The 21,891-nt window shown below is 39.6% G+C and overlaps 1 protein-coding gene across 1 annotated transcript; it reads right to left on the reverse strand.

The window, feature by feature from the left end:
• Positions 1–215: 215 nt before the first annotated feature.
• On the reverse strand, positions 216–17,557 carry POPDC3 (popeye domain cAMP effector 3). Its single transcript, XM_014781134.2, has 4 exons — positions 17,518–17,557; positions 2,887–3,623; positions 1,831–1,939; positions 216–850 (listed from the first exon to the last, which is right to left on the reverse strand). The coding sequence occupies exons 2-4, from the start codon at positions 3,369–3,371 to the stop codon at positions 569–571; spliced, it is 876 nt and encodes a 291-aa protein (XP_014636620.1). The 5' UTR covers positions 3,372–3,623; positions 17,518–17,557; the 3' UTR covers positions 216–568.
• Positions 17,558–21,891: the final 4,334 nt, after the last annotated feature.

The following is a 21,891-nucleotide window of genomic DNA, read 5'->3' on the forward strand; positions in this document are numbered from 1 at the left end:
TGTAGCAATAAAATAGTCTTCAAGATTGGCATAATATCGTCTCTTGCATTTATTCTACTTTCTACTCATACTAAATAACTTCACATTTGAAATAAATAATTGCTGCCCAGCACAATAATACATCTTGCTTTCATCAGAGGTTGTAGCAAAAAGGGAATTCTGGAAACACTGATGTAGACAGTAGCAACCCACTCTCACGCTGAGAGTGCTTCCTGGCTGCTTCTAGAGACGCAGCGCCTAACTCAATAGGTCAAGACCACAGATTTGAATAAATCTGAGGAAATATTTGAGAATGCGAAATTTCATTCTCCCAGTTCTGATGCAGAAAAGGACAAACCGCCCATCGTTATTCATCCTCCCCCCATTTATTCCAATAAGAAATACAGAAAAATTTGGAAAATTTATTCACAATGCAGAAGTTGAGATGAATAAAACAGCTGGCAATGGCCTCTTGCCTGAGTTTGATTTATAAAAATATTAGTAAGCTCAATTTTCCGTATTTTGCTATTTCTTTTGGGGAATGATGAAGAGAGTCTTTTTTATAATTATAAAACTTTGGACTTCAACGTCATTTATCACAATATTGTCTGGAATTCCGAAAATGTCCTGTGAGAGGTGATCTGGGCATTTTTGGACTTGACATTTGATAGAAGTTGGGCAACCGGATATCATAGTGGTATCTTTTTCCTATATATACTCTGTCATTCAAGGCGTAGAGTTTATCTGCAATGTCACTGCCAATTAAAACTGAAAATAGGCGGGAGATGTAACGATGCTGAGCGAAGAGCAAATATAACTTCTTTCTCCTCCAAGACACATATCGACAATCAGTTTCTGCTGTGAGGGTTACCTAAAAAAACATAAGACCACATGTAAACAAAGATCAGGAAGCAAGAAAAGTTCTGCCACACTTTTTTTTTTTTTTGCCCCAAATTTTAAATGAATTTCACTTGCTGACCCACAATATATCGTAAAAATAGAAAGTGAAACTACATAATTTATATAGATATAATTTATAACATGAATAATCACATTATGTCCATCTCCAATTTATCAGTTTTCTAAGTTTGGGTATCTATATTTTGCATTTTATTTAAATAAGAGCTACTTGATACTAAAAAATCATAAAGTTGGCTAATGTTAGAGAAGTATTTCCAAGTCAATCCTGAAGACTGTGGATATTTAACCCTAATCTAGTTTATGTAGTACAAAATAGAATTTATTTACCTATTTTGCATATGTATACGAATGTGTATTTGTATACACACACATGTATGTTACATGTACTAATCATAGGAAAACAGTATTTCATAATAGATAGAATCTACTGAAATGATTATATTTCAAAACTACCAGACGTGGCAGCAGAGTAGTAAGTTTAGCATTCTGTTGCCAGAAAACAACTGAAATCCATCAGCATTTTAAATTTAAAAAATCACTTAATTTATAATAAGGGCAGATTTTTCATTCTTGGTGTTTTTCTAAACCGTCACAGCGGCAGTGTTTAGTTTACAGTCAAATCTCAATTATGTTTTAATTCCCATATATGCAGTTAAGCAAAGGAAAATTTAAGAATATTTATCACAGACTCCTTTATGTCATATATAATACTCATTCTTTTCCTTGTTGCTGGACCTATAAAGTGACATTAATCAGCAAGAGTTAAATGGCACTGGAAGTGATGCATGCTGCAAAGTATATTCCCAAGTCACATATAGATTATTCCTCCATCATCTGCTGTTGTGTTTGTTTGTTTGCCTGTTTTTAAACAAACCTTGTTTATCTGTGTGGAAGAGGCAGTGTTCACTGCGTGGTCTAGTTAACCCTTACCTGAAAAAGGCCTTCCTCTGTGGGTCTCAGTGAGTCCCACTCAGGAGAATCCAGGAACTGGAGGGGGAAAATGTAATGCAGAAATTCGCCATCAACCGTCACTCTGATCCTGCCCAAACACAAAGAACATCTTTTATGAGGGAAGGAGAAAGCCAGCACATAACTGGGGGTGAGGGAAGGGAGCAGTATTTCAGATCTCTGATGACCTTTTTGGCTTTAAAAATTTTAAAGGGCAAAATATTAAATTCGTACATTACAATAAGTGACAAAATATATAAGATTCATGCACTGATGTTCCTCACGTAGGATTCTGGAATACTGGGTGAAATTCATCAGAGAATTCATCAAGCTATACATTTATGATATGTGCCCATTTATGTGTGTATATTATACTTCAATAAAAAGTTTCAATGCACTCAGTCAGATTTTAAATTAAGAGAATATTGAAGAACATAAAGGAATACCACTGTAAATACCTCTGTAAACTAAATATTTAATCTTTTTAAAAACATGAATAATCACATTGTTCCCTCTCCCAAACTTTCTGTTTTCAAAGTATCTATATCTATGTATGTATGTATGTATGTATCTATCTATCTATCTATCTAAATGAGGTGCACCTCCTCCCTTCTAGCAAGTGGGAAATCGCTGGAATTTACTGAAAAAAATTGATCACTATAAAATTTAAATGTTCTCTATTACATAAAAGAATGCCCTATCAGAGTCTATTTAAAATACTTTGCATGCCAACATAAGTTTTCTATTAATTCAAGCTGATATCATCCTCTTCTTGACTCTTAGTGGTTAGCATATCCAGACAAACCAATTCATAAATCTGATTTCTAAGAAGAAACATTAAGGCTCTAGATTATATCTTGCTTCAAGTAAATAATACCAGGTACTGTAAATGCCTATGTTCACGAGTCATGTGTCAAGGGCTTTCTCATGCCAGGCTGCCCAGGACTATCCTACGCTGAGATGGAAAAATGTAGCAGAAAGAAACACAAGCTAATAACTCATATAGAGAAAAGACATGTAAGCACCAAGAGTACACACCTTCCTGAGACAAGCAGGGAGAGTTTATCAATGGAGGTTTTCCCTTGCATGGCATAACAGTGCTCCTTTTCCAAAGTAACCACTTCAGAGCTCAGAGCAATTGTTCTGAAGACAGGCAAAGAGGTCCCTAGAGGCTGGAAAATGGAGCTATACAATAGCTGGAATTCTCGGGCAAAGGTTATGCTGCGAACTTGATATGCAATATGAACAAACTGCATGAAGCAGATGACAAACAGTACAAAATTCCATGAAAATATGTCAGCTGCACAGACATCTACCCAAGCCCAGACAGCGGAGCAGAGAAAACCCAACCCCAGCAAACTGAAGACGTAAAGGAGCCCGAAGAATCCACTGCCACCCATAAAACCTACTACAAATAAAATACTGGCAAGGTGATAAATGGCTCCTTCGGCCTCTTGCTTCCAGGTGGTGCAGACTGGGTGTTCATCTATCAGGTTCTTCCATAAAGTTAAATTTCTTTCCATGGCTGTACTACTATCTGGTTCACTTTCCAGTTGACATTAGATGATATTGAAGCAAGTAATTAAGTCCTTCACTTTTCCATCATCAGAGTTTTGCTAAGTCTTCACAAAACCAGAGAAAGCTTGGACACTGGCGTTGTGGTGATTAAAGGTTTGCTGTGTACTGATCTTGAAAAACTAAGAATCCCATGCTAGCTTCTTTAAGTTCATCTGGGCTCCTGATTTAGTTCTAGTACACAAATATTGCGTGGTTTCCTGTGCAAAACAAAAAAAAGGATCTAATTAAACAAGGAGAATTGAGAAGTATTTTAATGAATCACCAGCACTACTTAATCAAGTTGGCATCCTATTTTCTATGAAGTTAGAATATTTTAAGCACAAATGCTGTCAAGAGTTAAATTTCTAGGGTATACAATGCATATTTTTAGAGTTGTGCTTATTAATAATAAATTATTTGCAGAAATTTTAGTATTGGTAGAATTAGCTAACTACATATTTTTCAAGAAAGCTAAGTGCTATAATCAGCTAGTCTCCATAACAGTAGTTCAGTGTACCTCAGAATCACTTGGGACAGTGACTAAAAATGCAGATTCACTGACTGTTTCCAGACATACTGAGTCCGAATCTCTGAGGGTGGGGCTTACATGTTGGTATTTTGAACAAGCGCCCCACATGATTTTGATACATCAATCCATGGCCTTCCATGGCCCACCCTTAAGAGATACTGTTTGACAATATATTATTCATTCTTTACAGATGAAGAATTCTAGGCTCAGAGAGGCCAAGTGATTTATCCCAGGCCACACGGTGGTTGGTAGCAGAGCAGAAGTTCAGTACTTGAGCCTATAAGGCTGGATCCAATCATGTGGGCCCTCATGAAAGATATTTTAAATTAGGCACTATAAGGAGCCCTAATAAATCAATAAACATAAGAAACACATAATTTAGAAGTCAGACTTTAAGAGCACATGGTAAGACTGTGAAAATGTTTAATAAATTAGACCAAAATTATTTGAGAAATATAAACTGGTTCTACTTTACTGTATTAGAGGCTATTTCAGGTTAATAACCTGAAACACAACTAAATAAATAATATTAAAATTCCTGTTACTTACACATTTATTTACCAGATGGTCAAAAATGTTACTGACTTGTTCCTCTGCACATATATTCTCTGCCCTTTCAGCCATATGGTAAAAATGCTAATATGTGATCTGAGTCAGAAGCTATTTAACCATGATGACAGAGCTGTAGGATATGTATCCTTTACCACATTTCTTAACAATAAATGGTTTCAATGTGAAGCATTCATTAGACAGATTTTTTTAAACCATAATAACATTCAAATGCCTTGAACTTGTGTGCTATATTTAATGTTTTTATTTTGGAGATGGATTATTTCCAGAACACCTGTTAATAAAATATCAGCTATCGCAGATCTTGTCTCATAGAAAAAAATACACACATAGAGGTGAAAATGACTTAGTTGAAGTAAAAAGGAGAACAGTGGAATCACCAACAGAACTACAAATGGAAATAAAGGAGCCACTGTTGTTGAAGTTCCTGGCTTTTCATCTCGGATAGTGATTCTTTTCTCACCAAGTAATGGCTTTAAGAACACCACCAAGTGAATCATTAAAAAAAGAAAAAATAGGGGGCTGGCCCCACAGCCTAGTGGTTAAGTTTGGTGCACTCCGCTTTGGCGGCCCAGGTTAGGTTCCAAGGCATGGACCTACACCACTCGTCAGTGGCCATGCTGTGGCAGCGACCCACATACAACATAGAGGAAGACTGGCACAGATGTTAGCTCAGGTCGAATCTTCCTCAGCAAAAAAAGAAAAAAGAAAAAATAAATAACACAGACCTATAACTTACAGTCATATTGTTGTTTTTACTTAAGCTGCTTTCAAATACATTTTAGACAATCTGTATCTCCCTAATTATTGCCTCCCCCCATTGCTCTGTGGGATGATGAGATTCAAGGCAGACTGGCACCCTGAACATGTTTAATTTCTCCTCTTTATACAAAACACCGAACTATGTACTACTGGATATTCACAACAAAGACAAATTTTTTAAAAATACAATGAGCAGTGAGAACTGCAAAATATCAGCCTGCAAATGTCAGTCTCCCTGCTGTTTTACTTTTAAAACTAGGGTATTTGAAAAGAACAACAAAAACAAAACACTAGGGTGTTTTAAATTAATCAATTCCTCAGGATACCAGACATAACCATTAAAGCCAATATTAAAAAGCACTGCTAGTAGAGCTCTGAACCTTGGTTTGAACTTCCTTAAAAATTTATAATCCTCCACAAAATGTTAAAATGAAGCTAACAGAGAAAGGCCGTGTAAAATGTTTGTGGCAATTCAGAAGGGAGCTTATGGGAATCTTGTCCCCTTAAAATCTTGACTGGGGAGTTATACTGGGCCACCTATATTCCAGGAGTGTGATCCATTATCAGAGGAGCTGTGCTTCTGGCCCTTTCCGGTCGGCTTCTGTTTCAATAAACTGCTACCCAACCATCTTCCTATCCTTGATCCTGTATCACTCAACACAGTGTGCTGACTTGCCCTGATTAAATTACTCCACACCCAGCCTTTCTCCACTTGGTGTGTTTTGATTCAGTCACTAAAACAGATGTACTTTATTAGAAGGGGAAGAACTGACAGGGGCAGGTGATGAGCATGAGTGTTCCTCTGATATGTGCCAGCACCACTATATGAATGTTGAACATGATTCATCAACCAGCTGCCTGCTTTAAAGCCTGTAGGCCTTAAGTCAGGTTTTTGTGTAAATAAATACTGAGATGCCCAAGTGGCACAATGCATTTCTTAAGCAATAAAGTCGATCTTCCCTGCAAAAGAAGCAAGCACATGGAGATACAAATGATGGGGACAAAATTCAGTGCAAATAAACACAATAATTCCAACCTCACTGCTTTTTTCTCTTTAAACTGTAAGACCCTGAGTTATAAAGGAATAAAGAAATGTAAAGGAAGGTCCAAGGATGCTAATGAAATGTGATAGAAACTTGGTGGCAAACTGGTGAAGATTAGCTCAGAAATTGCATTTATCCGTTCAGAACTTGTACATTTATTATCTCATTGCATCACACTTATTGCCATGAGGGAGGCAGAATCTAAATCATCATGCACAGCTTATAAATGAGAGAAGCAAGGCACAAGATTGGTTAAGTGACTTGCTGCAGGTAAAAGAGGCAGTAAGTCCCAGCAGTGGGGTGGAAGATGAAGTCCCCCTCCGCTCAGCTTCATGCCCTCTCCAGCAGGCAATGCCGCCTTTCAAGGTTATGAATCTGATATTAACATGCTTGGAGAACAGTGGGATATTCTGCCAGGACTGGTTTGCCAGGAAGATAATAATCCTAACAGGGGATATTTAAGACCTGCTATATCCGCTTGTACTGCTCAATCCATAATGGTTAGAATACTGCCAGGGACACAGACACAGAAAGCCACCCATGAAATAATTTGCTGTATTACTATTCGACACTGACCGACTTCCTCTCCTAGATTCTGAAATTCTTAAGGGGCAGAGACAAATGTTTTTGTATTTCTGACCCCTGGCCCTCAATGAATGTTGACTGAATACACTGGTATAGAGGTGCAAACACTGCCTTCTCCATTCCCCCTCTCTATCCAATTTAACAGATGTTATAACACCTGTCGTCCTGGGGAACAGAAGTGGGGACGATCCCAACATCCAAGACAGTTCAGTACAAAGACACTAAAGAGTTGGGACACCACTTATTTAAATGTCTGGCAAAATTCCAAATTCATAGAGGAATCCTTTTGTCTTCTTACAACCTTGAGTTCCTTAAGAGCAGTTAAATTCCTGACCTGATTAAAAACAACAATTCTGGGAGCTTGGGGTATTGAGTTAGTTTTGGTTGCTAGGCAACCCAGAAGACCAAAATTCCATCAATATTGTACTCATTAACTGGAATCAGATCCTAACTTTGGTATGTGTTCCATATGCGAAATAATCATTTACCTAAAGCTGGTTTTCTCTACTTATCCTCAAGGAGGTACATTTACTCAGCAACTCTGTGCCAGACACATTTAAAGAACTATCTCATCTAATCTTCACAACAACCCCATGAGGAAGGTACTATTATCTCCATCTTACACCTGAGAAAATCGAAACTCAGAGAAGGTAAGTAAATTGTCCAAGGTCACATGGCCAATATCGGAACCAAGATTCCATCCAGGTCTGCCTGACTCTGAAGCCACACTCTAAACCACATCATTCTGCCTCCATGGTACCACGTCCCAGAAAATGTAGGCTTTAGTTTCCTCCCTGCTACTTAGATGAACTCAGGTATGTTTATTCATCAGTAAAACAGAGGTAATATCACCTATTCTGTCCACTTTAAAGGGTGCTAGAAGATTCAAATGAGAAAATCTATATTAAAAACTCTTGGCAAATTTTAAAATAACATAGAAGTAGCACCACTGTATTTGTGGCTTGTATGTTACAAAGCTGAGCCACTCAGAGAATATAGTTTTTAAAAGTTTTCTTTCCTTAAGACGATTACAATTGAAGCCAGAAATACAAATGTCACTTTTGGCTGCTATCCATCTTTAAATTATGAATTCTAAATTTACTTATTCCTGCAGGGGCGATCTCTGTTATTCTTCCCTATCTTGTGTCCTGACCTCCCACTGCTGGTAGGTATAGACCCATAACCAACCCACCTTGAGTCTTCACTTTCCAGTGGCCAAGAAGCCAGACTCTGGAAGCCAACAACAATCTTCTACCTTAGATTAGTGTTTAGTGCTTCCTCAGATCTCTTACATCAGAATCACCTGGGTGATGTCCCTTCCCTGGTCCCACCCCAGAACTACTGAACCAGGATTGGACCTAGGACGATGCATTTCTAACAGGCTCTCGGTTGATTCTTATGCACACTGAAGTTTGAGAGCCATTATTTTATGTTGTTTCTGAATGATCTCTAATTATCCTTGTTTGTTTGCAGGGCCTCAGCTTTGTCCATTCCTGGTGGACTACTTGCTGTCCTTCCAAGTTCTTTGGTCCTGGTTGTCTGTCCACGGCTGTACTGCTGGTGTTAGTGCACCACTCTATTATCTAGTCTGTCTAGTTCCCATTACTACTCAAGAGAAGGGTTCTAGCCTTAGCTGTGCTCCTAAATAGCTATGTGATTTTAATCTTCCTAGACCTGTTTCCTCATTGGTAAAATGAAAGAGTTGGACAAAACAATATGAAGTCCCTTTTAGCTTTAAAATAACATGATTCTATATGATATGGAATAGAAGATTATTCCTAGCATGGATCAAAATACAGAGCTGAGTGGCAGAACTGAATTAAGCCTGCAGGTCTTAACAGCAGGTGTATGACTGGGGCCCAACTCTAGAGATTGTTTACTTAACTACTTAAGGCCTGTGGTGGGGCCCAGGCACTGGTATTTTTACACAAACTTCCCAGGGATTTGGATATGCAATCAGGGTTAAGAACTATTAGGGGATGTGGTCAAGAGACACCTGAACATTCTGTAGAGTAAAGGATCTAGATTATTTTTTTATTTTTTGCCGAGGAAGATTCGCCCTGACCTACCATTCTTGTCAATCTTCCTCTATTTTTTAGTATGTGGGCCACCAGCACAGCATGGCTGATAACAGAGCAGTGTGGTTCCGTGCATGGAAACTGAACTCGGGCCTCCAAAGCGGAGTGTGCCAAACTTAGCCACTAGGCCACGGGGCCTGGCCCTAACCTTTATTTTTAAGGGACTGGAAAGGCACATTTTCTCCTTGTGTGTTCTCATTTCCATGCTGTGCTTAGGTGAGGAGGCATTTTCCTTCCTCACAACTCATCACTCCAAGAGAGCTAAAGTCTTGTGGATATTTTGCAGCAGCCTTTCCTTAACATGGTGGCCTGAAGTGCCCCTTCTAGGCTCTGAGTTTTTATGGCCTTTATTATCTGTCTACATGGCTTCCATCATATATTATGTTATATTGACCATCATATACTTTTTCCTTTTTAAAGCATCGTAATTTGTTTATTCTCTCACTTGGGGTACATATTCAAGGAATTTTTTTAAAGAAACGAACATAGTATGTGTGTGTGTTTTTAAAATATTGGCTTCATTGATTGGTCATTTTATATATATACATAATTCTCCTCTGTCTAGAACAGAGTGAGTCTTCAATAACTGTTCACTGATTGATAAGGATAACAATGCTCAGGTAGAAAAGCAGTGTTTGGAATACTGTTTTGGAACAAGCAGGTTAATAAGTCAGGAAGCCCAAGTGAGAAATGACCAGTACCTGAATCAGTGGTTTAGGTGTTGGTCTGGAAAGAAAGAGAAGCGTATATTAGACTATGAGGAAGAACTGAAAGGAAGAAGTATCTCTTTTGAGACAGAGGAACAGAGAAGGGTTGAAGACACTTTGGAACTGTAAGAGATCCCAAAGTTAGGACAGAAATCAGAGGAAAGGGGAACTCAGTTTTAGCGATGTTTAACCTGATGCTCCTAGTCTAGTAACAGAGTTCACAGCAGAAGATAAGGGGCAGAACGGAGGGATATTTAACAGTTACCGTTACATAGGACAACACTGCATAAAGACTGGGGTTGGCAAGATTATCTAAAAAGTGAGCACAGAGAGAAATGAGAGTTGAAGTTAAATGCCCATGATCAGAGGGCTTAGATAGATCTCTAGAGTTGTGCTGTCCAGTATGGTAGCCATTAGCCATATGTGGCTGCTGAGCACCTGAAATGTGGCTGATCTGAACTGTGTTGTACACAATGGATTTCGAAGACTTAGTACGAAGATAAAGAATATGTCGTTAATAATTTTTATATTGATTACATGTTGAAATGATAATGTTTGGGAGATAGTGGGTTAAATAAAATATATGATTAAAGTTAATTTTGCCCATTTCTTCTTGTTTTTCAATGTTGCTACTAGAAAATTTAAAATTACATATGTGGTTGCATTGTATTTCTCTTGGACAGTGCTGGTCTAGAGCATGTCAAATAACAGAGAGAGGAAATGAAGAGACTTGGCATGATGGTGTGCAAACAGTGCATATGTATAATATATAACTGTACCAATGTGGAAGAATTATCTAAGATTAAGAACAGAGAGTTGATATAACTGTAAATGATACTGGCTACAATATTCATATGCTACAGTCAGTCAGATGTTATCCAAGGCATAGATGTCACCATCTGGTTTCTGCCTACATAGGTGGCCAACCCCACTATAGTTCTTGGCCTCTTTATCCTATCAAGGAAGGCAACCATCTCCCTTTTCCTTTGGGAGAAGTCCACTTTCCCAAGCAATTATATTATGTGGTTTCATTTTCTCATTTCATCTGCTGATGATACCTCATGGAATACATTGGAAATCCCAGACAGATATTTGTACTGGAAACTGGATTATGGCCTTCTGGATTCCAGAGGGTCCATGCTAGCCTTTGTTTTCACATAATACATGAGTCTTTTCATGCACCACTAGGCTCCTAGGCTGGAGTATGCTTTTGACCTTCCGTACCAATGACAGCTTGGCTTCTCTTGAGACTTGAGGAAATTCGAGAACTTGCCCACAGGCCATGCTGGTCTTCATTGATTCTCATGTCTCAGCTAAAGTCATATATGATTATCTCCAGCCATGTTTGATTCCTCACTTTATCCCATAGTCTGGTAGATAGAATTCTATGATGGCCCTCAAGATTCCTGCCCTGCTGGTGCCCATACCCTATTATCCCCTCCCCCGGAGTGTGGGAAGAACCTGTGAATGGGATGGGACAGATGCTCCACATTATATGGCAAATGGTGCTGGAATAGTCACTCCTGTGATTATGTTAAGTTACATAAGTCTCCACTGTAGGACTGGAGAGGGATTGGTAATTAGAGAGACATGTTCCTACTGGCCTGGAAGAAAGCAAACACCATGTTGTAAACTGCCTATGGGGGCCACAAGGCAAGAAAATGCCAGTATCTCTATGAGCTGAAAGAAGTCCCCAGACAATAGTTACCGAGATAACAGAGACCTCAGTCCCACAACTGTGAGGAGCTGAATTCTGCCAACCACCTGAAAAGCTTGGAAGAGGACCCTGGGATCTAAACGAGTATAGTGTGGCTGACACGTGAACTGCAGGCTTGTGAGGCCCTGAGCAGAGGATCCAGTTCAGCTGTGCCCGGACTCGACCCACAAAAACTGTGAGATAATAAATTTTTGTTGTTTTAAGCCTCTAAGTTTGTGGTAATCTGTTACAAAGCACTAGAAGTCTAACACAAACACACATGTGCAATTACGAGTACTCACTATACATGAGGCTTTTCATTAATCTAATAATCTATCTTTTATGATGGACTTGGAATACAGGTCTATGGAGCAGAAGACATTAAATCTTTGCTAGATTTAAATCAGGAAAATCAGATGAGAAGGGTTCTTCAATAGTATATGGAAAACAAGACACTATGAGAGGCCGTGGGAATTACATTTAAATTCACTGTGGTCCTCAGCACTACTTTATAGGTTTTCCTTCCGTGGAGTCAGGCGGCCCCAACACTGTCAAGCATTTGGACACATGGGCAACTTCCAGAATAGTTATGTCATTCACATACCAATCTCCAAAATTTCTGGAATACCATGTTTCCTCAGTTGACTTTCAGTTCAGTCTGTTCTTTGTAAAATTGAGCCATACATATATGGCAAATACTTGATGTTTCAGACACATCCAGAGATGGACACTCAAAAGACAGCCCATAGTGGGGCTGGCCCAGTGGCGTAGCGGTTAAGTTCGTGCACTTCACTTTGGCAGCCTGGGTTTCGTGGGTTCGGATCCCAGGTGCCGACCTACACGCTGCACATCAAGCCATGCTGTGGTGGCGTCCCACATACAAAATAGAGGAAGACTGGCACAGATGTTAGCTCAGGGGGAATCTTCCTCAAGCAAAAAGAGGAAAATTGGCAACAGATGTTAGCTCTGGGACAATCTTCCTCACCAAAAAAAAAAAAAGCCCATAGAAACTCAAAACAAATAGCTCTATAATTCTTCTATTTGTGTGGCTCCACCAAGTTCAAATGAGTTGAGCAATGGAAAATTATTGCAATATCAAGTTGCCATCTTCTTAATCATCATATACTACCATTATCCCCACTACCACCATTACTACTACCAGCATCTAACATTTACTGAGCATTTACTTACTAAGTGCAAGGCACGTTTCTAAGAACCTTAAAATGTTATGTCATTTAATCCTCACAACTTTTTGAAGCAGGTTGTTTTATTGTCCCCATTTTACAGATGAAAAAACTGAGGTATAGGGGGGTTAAGCAGGTTGCCTGAGGATACACAAATGGTAGAGCCCAGATTCACTCCTAGGCAGGCAGATGCAAGTGTCTGCTCTCTTAACCACCATGACATACTGCTTCATGTCCACTTTGAATCTAAATATCTGGACTTACTGGAACAAGTCAACAACATTCTTGTTTTCTCCCTTCAGTTCTAGGTTCAATGAATTTAAAATTCTTCTTAAGAAATTACAATTTTTCAAGCAACAGACGGATAGGTGGGTGGGTCCTATGTTGAACCACTCAGCACCCTACAATTCAAGATTTGAAGAATCAGCAGTAAACTTCTCCTTCTCAAGCTTGTCATTTGATTGCTTTAGATAAACAATCCCCATGCTCTGCTTCAAGTTCTTCTGACTTCATATCCTGGAAATGGTTAAAGGCGCAAGCAGGAAGCCATTCATTTTTGATGGGCTGCTATGACATCATGCTGTAGGTTCACCAGAGATTCTTGATGAAAGATGCAAGAGAAGCTGGATCCACGGGTACATGAAATAGTCTTTTTTTGATATGAATCAAAGGTAGACACATTTCCCTCTCCTCCAAGTGACCTAAATGCAGCAAATGAACTCCTTTTTTCTATGTTTATTTAGTTCAGGTTCTCATGTTCCTTTCTGGCAAACATGTCTAACAAGTTCATGTGTGCTAGCTAACTGGCTATCATCTTTTCTTTTTCGTTTTTTCTAGCTAAACAACCAAGTGGACCACACACCAGGGTCAGCGATGTTTGAAACCACCAAACCAGCCATGACTAGTGCTAGAAGGAGCACTTCTGCTGGGGCGGGGATTTCCTTTCTAGGTGTTCGTATAGAGACAGAGCTTTCTCTTTGTGAGAAAGACTGTTCACTGTCTTTGATTGAGTGACTGTTCACTCAATCCACATGCTCAACAATCCTTCCATTTCTTCTATTTCCTTCAGCCTTGTTGTTATTGACTTTGTAGTACCAGAAGTTATCCCAGCCATTGATGTCTCTTATTTTGGTGGTGCTGCCTGTCATGACCTGCCATGCGGATTATTCCCTGTTCCTGCTGCTCAGGAAATACCACATATTCTCTTGATTCTTTCAACATGTTTGATTATCTCAAGCTTCTCCTTAGTATTAAAGCTTTCCTTCTGCATGCACTATTTGGCTTTTCGAATCAAGATTCTTAGACATGCTTGGGATATGGAATGAGTGTGTTTTTATAGAGAAAAGTTTACAAGTGTGCAAGAATAGCAAAACACAACCCTGCAGGATAACACACAGTGAACCAAGGTAGCTGGTAGATGTTTAAGGTGTGTGTGTGTTTGTGTTTTGTGTATTCCTCCATAGCTCAGGTCAGCTGGTTGCAGTTTAATGTGTTCACCAGGTGTTTCTGGCTGGATTAGTCATGCATAAGCAACTGACAGATTCACATTATGCTCAAATTGTTCCCTAAAATATCAATCGCATTGGAATGATGCTTGTTTTCAAAAGAAGCATTATAGCATAATTGACTGTATCATTAACTTTCAAATGGTCAGTAAAATATTATTAGTTTATTTGCAACAATTCAATAAATCCCTGCCCTCATGGAGCTTGCATTTTACTGAAATTCAAATGTAGACACTATTTAAGCCCAGTTCCAAATTATGAGATCTGTTTTAAATAGGTAAAAATACGTGTTACGTGCAAAGAAACTTAAGCTCCTTAAAACTCATTTAAAGTCAGTTGTTGCATACTAAATTTTTTAATAAATGCTACATTTTATAAGACAGTCTAAAGTCTTAAAATCCAAATGCAAATAAGCTTGTTTTTCAGAATTTCCATCAAAGACCAAAAACAAAGAAACCCCAAACATTGTATAGCATACTATATACATTAATGTGTTGGTATCCTTCTATTTTTATAAATTCAAAGAAAAACATATGGAACGATCATCACTTAATGTTCAGGATGGTTATTATTTCTGGATGGTGGGATACCACTTTTACTTTCTTCTTTGTGTATATCTGTATTGTTTGCATTCTTTATAATAATTTTATAAAACAAGGTAATTTTATATTAATTTGAAAATTTTTAAGTACAAAAACTTCAAAGAATATAATAAAAACCCAAGAATCCAACAACCAGAATTAACAAACATCAACATTGTCATATTTTTGGATCTTTTTCATAATAAAAGAATTCCACAAAAAACTGAAGATCACCATGGCTTGTTCTCCAGTACCATTCCCCACCCACCCACTCCCTATATATAATTGTGTTCACCCTTTGAGTCTATATTGAATAATCCAAAAAATGAAATTTAAGTTGAAATGTTAGATTAGAAATGTCTCTTACAATGTCTTTTTCTCAGCTTCACACAAATTTTTTTCCCGAGGAATAATTTTAAACTCACAAAAACAGAAAAAATAGTACATAATAAATCCCCATATACCCATTACCCAGATATAACAATTACCAAGATTTTACCACATAGAGCTTTTGAAATTAAAATCAAAAACTGTTTCCTCCTGTTCATCCTACAGTTTGTTCAGTCAATAAGCAAACACCTACTAAGGAAGACAGGAAGAACTAAGATTAGCTGTGTTCTTGCTATGTGCCAGGCATCTGTTCTTCCATACAATGACCCATGTAGGAGTCACAACAACTATGCAACCTAAATAGTATTATCAGCATTGTTTAGAGAGGAAAATAAGCCTCAGAGAGATGAAGATTCTTCCATAGGCTCAGCCAGCTGCTTGTCCTTCTAGAACTTAACCCCCCCTCCCAATTTCAGAGTGTTTGTGAGAGTCACTAGAGGTTATTCTGCTGTTGAAGAACACAAAATGAGAAGGTCTCACTTTGGGTCTCTGTGAATTAATCCCTGAATTCTCTGGGTTGGAGGAGGATCCAGCATTGTTATAGAGACTTGAAGTCAGCAACTTCTGGTTCTTTATTTAATTTAGAAAATACCCATTGTAACTTGAACTTTAAGACATTTTCCTATAACTACTTAGATAAAAGAAGGAAACATTCTCCTTTAAAAAACATCTAATTAATGATTCAATATACTCTTCTATAATTGGAGGTAAATTCTTACTTACTCTCTATGGCTCAGAATCCCAGCTGACCAACAACCATAATTACAAAAAACGATTTCAATTGCAATTTGCAGGCTTGCAAATCTATCATGGATATTTTCCAAAGCAGTTTTGAAACTTCTTGCCTCTCCGGTTGCTTATATGTTGTTATGCTCATATACTACAGCAAATGCTTTATAACCATTCTTGATCTATCCTGGCAACTATTTCAAAATAAGCAGGCGTGAATGCTCCAGTGTGTCAACCCTATTAGTCAGTCTTGTGGTAAGAAGTATGGGATTTTGGTTTCCCATGACACATTTTTATTTACTAGCATAGAATGTCACCATTTAGAAGCACAGGATGTACAATGATTCAGCTATTTTGAGAGACTGATAAGATTAAAGAAACTCAACTATCAAATGTCTCCCAGTTTAAATGTATAAAATTTTAGGACAGATAATATCTTACTCTAGATTTCAATTAATATTTGTATCCCAAATTCTTCAAAAGTCTCCAGAGAAGGAAAGAGCCTTTAAGATCATCTGGGATCAGCCAGACCTCTTCATTATGCAAATGTGGAAAGAGATCTAATTTTTGTTTTGTTTATATTTTGTTTCACGTAGTTCTTGCTTGGTTTTCTACTGCCACAAAGGGCAATGCCAAGTGACTGTACTGTCCCACCACGGATACGTTCATCTAACAGTCCCTGGTATTAAGGATAACAGAAAAGAAAATAGCTACCAAACCTTAGTATGAACAGAGAGCAATAATTTTTTAACACTGCCGTAAAACTCAACTGCAATATGCAAGCTTGCAAATTCAAAATACCTAACCACCAGAGTCAGAGTAAAATGTCCCGACGGAATATTGCCGCATTCTAGAAGTTTAGTAAATCAAATTAAATTGTGTGCAAAAGTGGGCTTCTAATTCTACTTTTCCATTTACTATTTACATGTAGAACTTTTTCACTTTTTGCAAATGCCCACTGGCCAAGACAGTTTTTTTGCCGTAGCCCTATTACTGATTTTGATTCTGTGCCTTTAATCTTCTTCTAAAATATAGACCCTCAAAATGTATGATACCTCTGTAACCGACTTTGGTGATGAGGTAATTTAGTGGTTTTCATATTTGTTTCTTTTCTCGCCCCTTCCTTCTTTTTTTTTTTTTTTGTCAGAGGGATTCCCCACCTAGAGAGAACAGGTCAGCGTGACCTTCGATGAGGCGGCTTTCTCGTGCCTCCACCTCATTGTGAAAACACTGAGCCTAGTCAGGCCCTTTGCAGACGAGGGAAAGGAAACTCGCAGCCGGGGCACGACTTCCCCAAGGTGAAACCTAAGACTGCCAGGGTCCCTTGGATCAGCTGTTCTCCCTTGAAAATCCGGTCTTTTTCTTTGCGCTCCAGGCTGCCTGGGGCAAGAGCGGGACTAACAGAAGATCTGGGGGGAAGATTCGCCTCTCGGGAGGACGACTCGAGTCTCCGGGGCGGGCGCGCGGAGCCCACAGCCGCGACCCTCAGCCCGCCGAGCCGCGAGCGCGCCGCCCAGACCGGGCTCGCAGGTGGCCGGAGCGGGGCAAGGAGCGGAGCGGGGCGCTGGCAGCGCGGGCACCCAGGGCAGCGAAGCACAGGCGCTCCCCGGGGTCCCGGCCCCGCAGCCCCCACCCCGCGGCGGGGCCGGGGCAGAAGCCGCGCCCGCAAAGTTGCCCCAAGCGCCGCGAGGCGCGAGGACGTGGAGAGCTCCGGGCCGGCGGCGGCCGGGGAGCCCCGGGCTCCCCTCCTTACCTGTCCTTCCCCGGCCCCGCGCCGAGCTCCGGCCTGGCGCGCGCAGAAGTTTCCCAGTCGAGCGCGCTGGGCCCGGCTGACGGCGCGAAAGCCCCGGCGGCCGGCGCCCGCCCCGCGCCCGGGCGCTCAGTGACCGCAGCTCTCTCCGAGCGCGCGGCGCGGGCGGGGGCCGGGCACGAGCGCGCGCCCCGGGCGCAGCGGGAAGGGCGGGGGCGGCGGGGGCCGCGCTGGGGCCCGGGCAGCCCCAGCCTCCTGGGAGCGGACGGCGCGGCACCCGGTTGCGGGGCTGCTGATAAACCTGGCAGCAGCTGCGGACCCGAGTTTGCAAAGACGGGTTTCCCGAAGTGAACACTGCGCACAGTTATAAAATAAACCTGGTATTCGATATTGTACTAGGCAGACAGCGATGGAGTTGACAACTGGAATGAAAAGCAACTGTGTGTCTGTCCTTACACTCCCACCCCCACCCCACACACCAGCCCATAAACAAAATGAGGACATAAATGACCAGAGGAGGGATGGGGACATTTGAGTGTATAGGACAGAGAAAGGTTAATATCTTGATTCAAATCAATGAACATCTAAAAAAAGCAAATGGGTACAGAGCACAGACAATTAGAGAAGGAAAAATTTGAAAATACAAATGATCAAAAAAAGTTCAAATCGGTAATAAGCCAAACGCATGCAGTTTAAGGCAAAAATCAAATGCATTTTTTTCTTCTCTGAAGTTAAAGTTCTGTCTTGTTTGGTGATCAAACCATACGGTGGTTGGTGAGGGACCTGTGAAACACACAACTTACTCAAGGATTTCCCTCTCTTCCCTTCTCTCAGCACCCTCGCTTTCATTTTATATAACCTCCCTTCCTCCCTTCCTTCCTTCCTTGCTTCTTTCCTTCTTTCTTCCGTGCTTCTTTTATCTTTTAATCCCTGTATAATTTTCCGTAGTTCTCTTTCTTTATATCCCTCATTTTCTTTTTATTGTTATAAATTATTTATTATACAAGTAATACATTGGTATAATGTATACTAACGTAAATTGTGTAGCGTCAAACTACATTTGTCAGCTTTTTTCAGACAAACTAACTTGGAGCTTTTTCTCTTTTTATATATATATAAATATATATATTCATTCTTTTAAACTACTGCATAATGTTATCATATTCTATCACAATGTATCCCTCCCCTTAACTATTTAGATTGTTTCTGATATTTTGATATTACAAGCAAACGCTGTGTGCATGATTCCTTGGCCACATATGTGATGATCTCCCTGAGGTAGATACCAGAAGAGGAACTCTGAGTATGTCTATACGTTCTATTTTTTGTACTGAAATAGAATTGACATATAACATTATATTAGTTTCAGATGTAAAACATAATGATTCAATATTTGTATATATTGTGAAATGATCCCATGATAAGTCTAGTTAACATTTGTCGCTAAACATAGTTACAAAATTTTTTTCCTGGTGATGAGAACTTTCAAGATTTACTCTGCCAGCAACTTTCAAATAGACAATACAATATTACAACTATACTCACCATGCTGTACATTACTATGTCCATTTTAATTTTATTAACTACTGACAAATTGTCCTCCAAAGTGGCTGTGGCAGCTTACACTCCCACTAGCTATGTAGAGAGCGCTCCTCTTTGACTCTCCTTTCTGCACAGCCCCCTCTGACACTTGATATTACCCAACTTTAAAATTGTTGCTCTAGGGCCGGCCCTATGGCTTGGTGGTTAAGTGCGCGCGCTGCAATGCTGGTGGCCCGGGTTCGGATCCCGGGTGCGCATCGAGGCACCACTTCTCCATCCATCCTGAGGCCGAGTCCCACATACAGCAACTAGAAGGATCTGCAGCTATGACATACAACTATCTACTGGGGCTTTGGAGGGAAAAAAATAAAATAAATAAAATCTTTAAAATTGTTGCTCTAGCTCTCATATTTCTTTTTGCCTCTCTTTCTTTCTCACCCTGTTCTTCCTCCTCCACCTTTTCTCTCTTCCCTCTCTCATTTTCCCTGGCTGTTTTCTCTTTCTCTCATTTTCCTTTACTCCCTTGTTTCCTCATCCTTTCACTTTTTTTTAATTTATAATTTTTTAATTTTTAAAATTTAACCTACAATCTGATTTATTACTTAAAGATTGTGAAAATATCTGTGTCAGCAAATATACATTTACAAAATCATTGTCAATGGCTGCAGCATGTCCTCTGTCACTGTCCTGCTATACTTTTTTTAATTGAGGTAAAATACACATGACACGAAATTAACCATTTTAAAGTGTACAATTCAGTGGCATTTAGTACATTCACAATGTTGTACCACCTCTTTCAAATTCCAAAATATTTTCATCACCCCAAAAAAAATGAGTATGGGTACTCTGTGCCCATAAAGCAGTCACTCCCCAATTCTCCCTTCTCCCAGCCCCTGGCAACCACTAATCTGCTTTCTGTTTCTATGGATTTGCCTATTCTGGATATTTCATATAAGTGGATTCATACAGGATGTGACCTTGTGTGTCTGGTTTCTTTCACTTTGCATAATGTTTTAGAGGTTAATCTATGTTATAGCATGTATCAGTACTTCATTCCTTTTTATGGCTGAATAATGTTCCACTGAATGGATATGCCACAATTTGTTTGTCCATTCACCAATTGATGAATATTCAGGTTATTTCCACCTTTTGACTCTTTTTTTTTTATTTTTTTTATTTTTTTTAAAGATTTTATTTATTTTATTTTTCCCCCCAAAGCCCCAGTGGATAGTTGTGTGTCGTAGCTGCACATCCTTCTAGTTGCTGTATGCGGGACTCGGCCTCAGGATGAACGGAGAAGTGGTGCCTCGATGCGCACCCGGGATCCGAACCCGGGCCACCAGCATCGCAGCGCGCGCACTTAACCACCAAGCCACAGGGCCGGCCCTGACTCTTGTTAATAGTGCTGCTATGAACATTTGTGTATAAGTTTTTGTTTGAATATCTGTTTTCAGTTCTTTTGGGTATACACCTAGGAGAGGAATTGCCAGGTCATATGGTAATCCTATGTATAACTTTTTGAGGAACAGCCAAACTGTTTTCTATAGCAGCTGTACCATTTTCCATTCCCACCAGCGAAGTACAAGGGTTTCTATTTCTCTACAATCTTGACAACACTGGTTATCTCCTGTTTTGTTTTGCTTTTTTTAATAGCTATCCTAGTGGGTATGAGATGGTATCTTGTTGTTGCTTCGATTTGCATTTTCCAATGACTAATGATGTTGAACATCTTTTCATGTGTTTGTTGGCCATTTGTATACCTTCCGTGGAGAAATGTCCGTTCAAGTCTTTTGTCTATTTTTAAATTGGGTTGTTTGTCCTTTTGTTGTTGAGTTGTAAGAGTTCTTTATATATTTTGGATACTAGATGACCCCTAACAGATATATGATTTTCAAATATTTTTTCCCATTCTGTGGGTTGATTTCACTTTCTTGATAGTGTCATTTGATGCACAAAAGTTTTTAATTTTGGTGAAGTCTAATTTACCTATATTTTTCTTTTGTTGCTTGTGCTTTTGGGGTCATATCTAAGAATCCATTGCCAAGTACAAGGTCATAAAGATTTACCCCTATGTTTTCTTCTAAGAGTGTTATGGTTTTAACTCTTATATTTAGGTTGTTGATCTATTTTGAGTAAATTTTGTATATATTACAAGGTAGAGGTCCAACTTCATTCTTTTGCATGCAGATATCCAGTTGTCCCAGCATTTGTTGAAGAGTATATTTTTTTCTCATTGAGTGGTCCTGGCACGTTTGTCAAAATCAATTGACCATAGATGTATGGGTTTATTTCTGGATTCTCAATTCTATTTCATTGATCTTCATATCAGTACCACACTCTGTTTTGATTTCTTTCTTTTTTTTTTTGTGAGGAAGATCAGTGCTGAGCTAACATCTGCCAATCCTCCTCTTTTTGCTGAGGATGTTAGCCCAGACATCTATGTCCATCTTCCTCCACTTCATATGGGATGCGCCACAGCGTGGCTTGACAAGCAGTGCATCGGTGCGCGCCCGGGGTTCCGAACTGGCGAACCCCGGGCCGCCACAGCGGAGTGCGCGCACTTAACTGCTTGCGCCACCGGGCTGGTCCCCTATTCCTAACTCTTTTGTTCTCACTCCATCTATCTTTTTTCCCTTTCCGTTTGTTCTTTGTTTTTGCTTTTTTCATCTCAGAGGTTGAACATTTCTCCCATTTAAATACCAAGTCCATTACACAGCTTTAGATCAAAGCACTTCTTAGAGTTATCTAGACTCCACCTCTTTACTCTTTCTGAGATCTTCTCTAAGAAAGTCCTTGAGCTTCTCTTCTTTGTGCACATGTCAGAGTCAAGGCTGT

Source organism: Ceratotherium simum, chromosome 19 (genome assembly GCF_057802395.1).
Source record: "Ceratotherium simum simum isolate JZ-2026a chromosome 19, ASM5780239v1, whole genome shotgun sequence".
Taxonomy (NCBI): Eukaryota; Metazoa; Chordata; class Mammalia; order Perissodactyla; family Rhinocerotidae; genus Ceratotherium; species Ceratotherium simum.

Coding starts and splice junctions, on each gene's coding strand:
- POPDC3 (XM_014781134.2), bottom strand. CDS start 3,371: ATGGAAAGAAATTTAACTTTATGGAAGAACCTGATAGATGAACACCCA. Junction 1,940..2,886: donor TCCCTGCTTGTCTCAGGAAG/GTGTGTACTCTT, acceptor GTGTTTGGGCAG/GATCAGAGTGACGGTTGATG. Junction 851..1,830: donor CAGAGGAAGGCCTTTTTCAG/GTAAGGGTTAAC, acceptor ATGTTTTTTTAG/GTAACCCTCACAGCAGAAAC.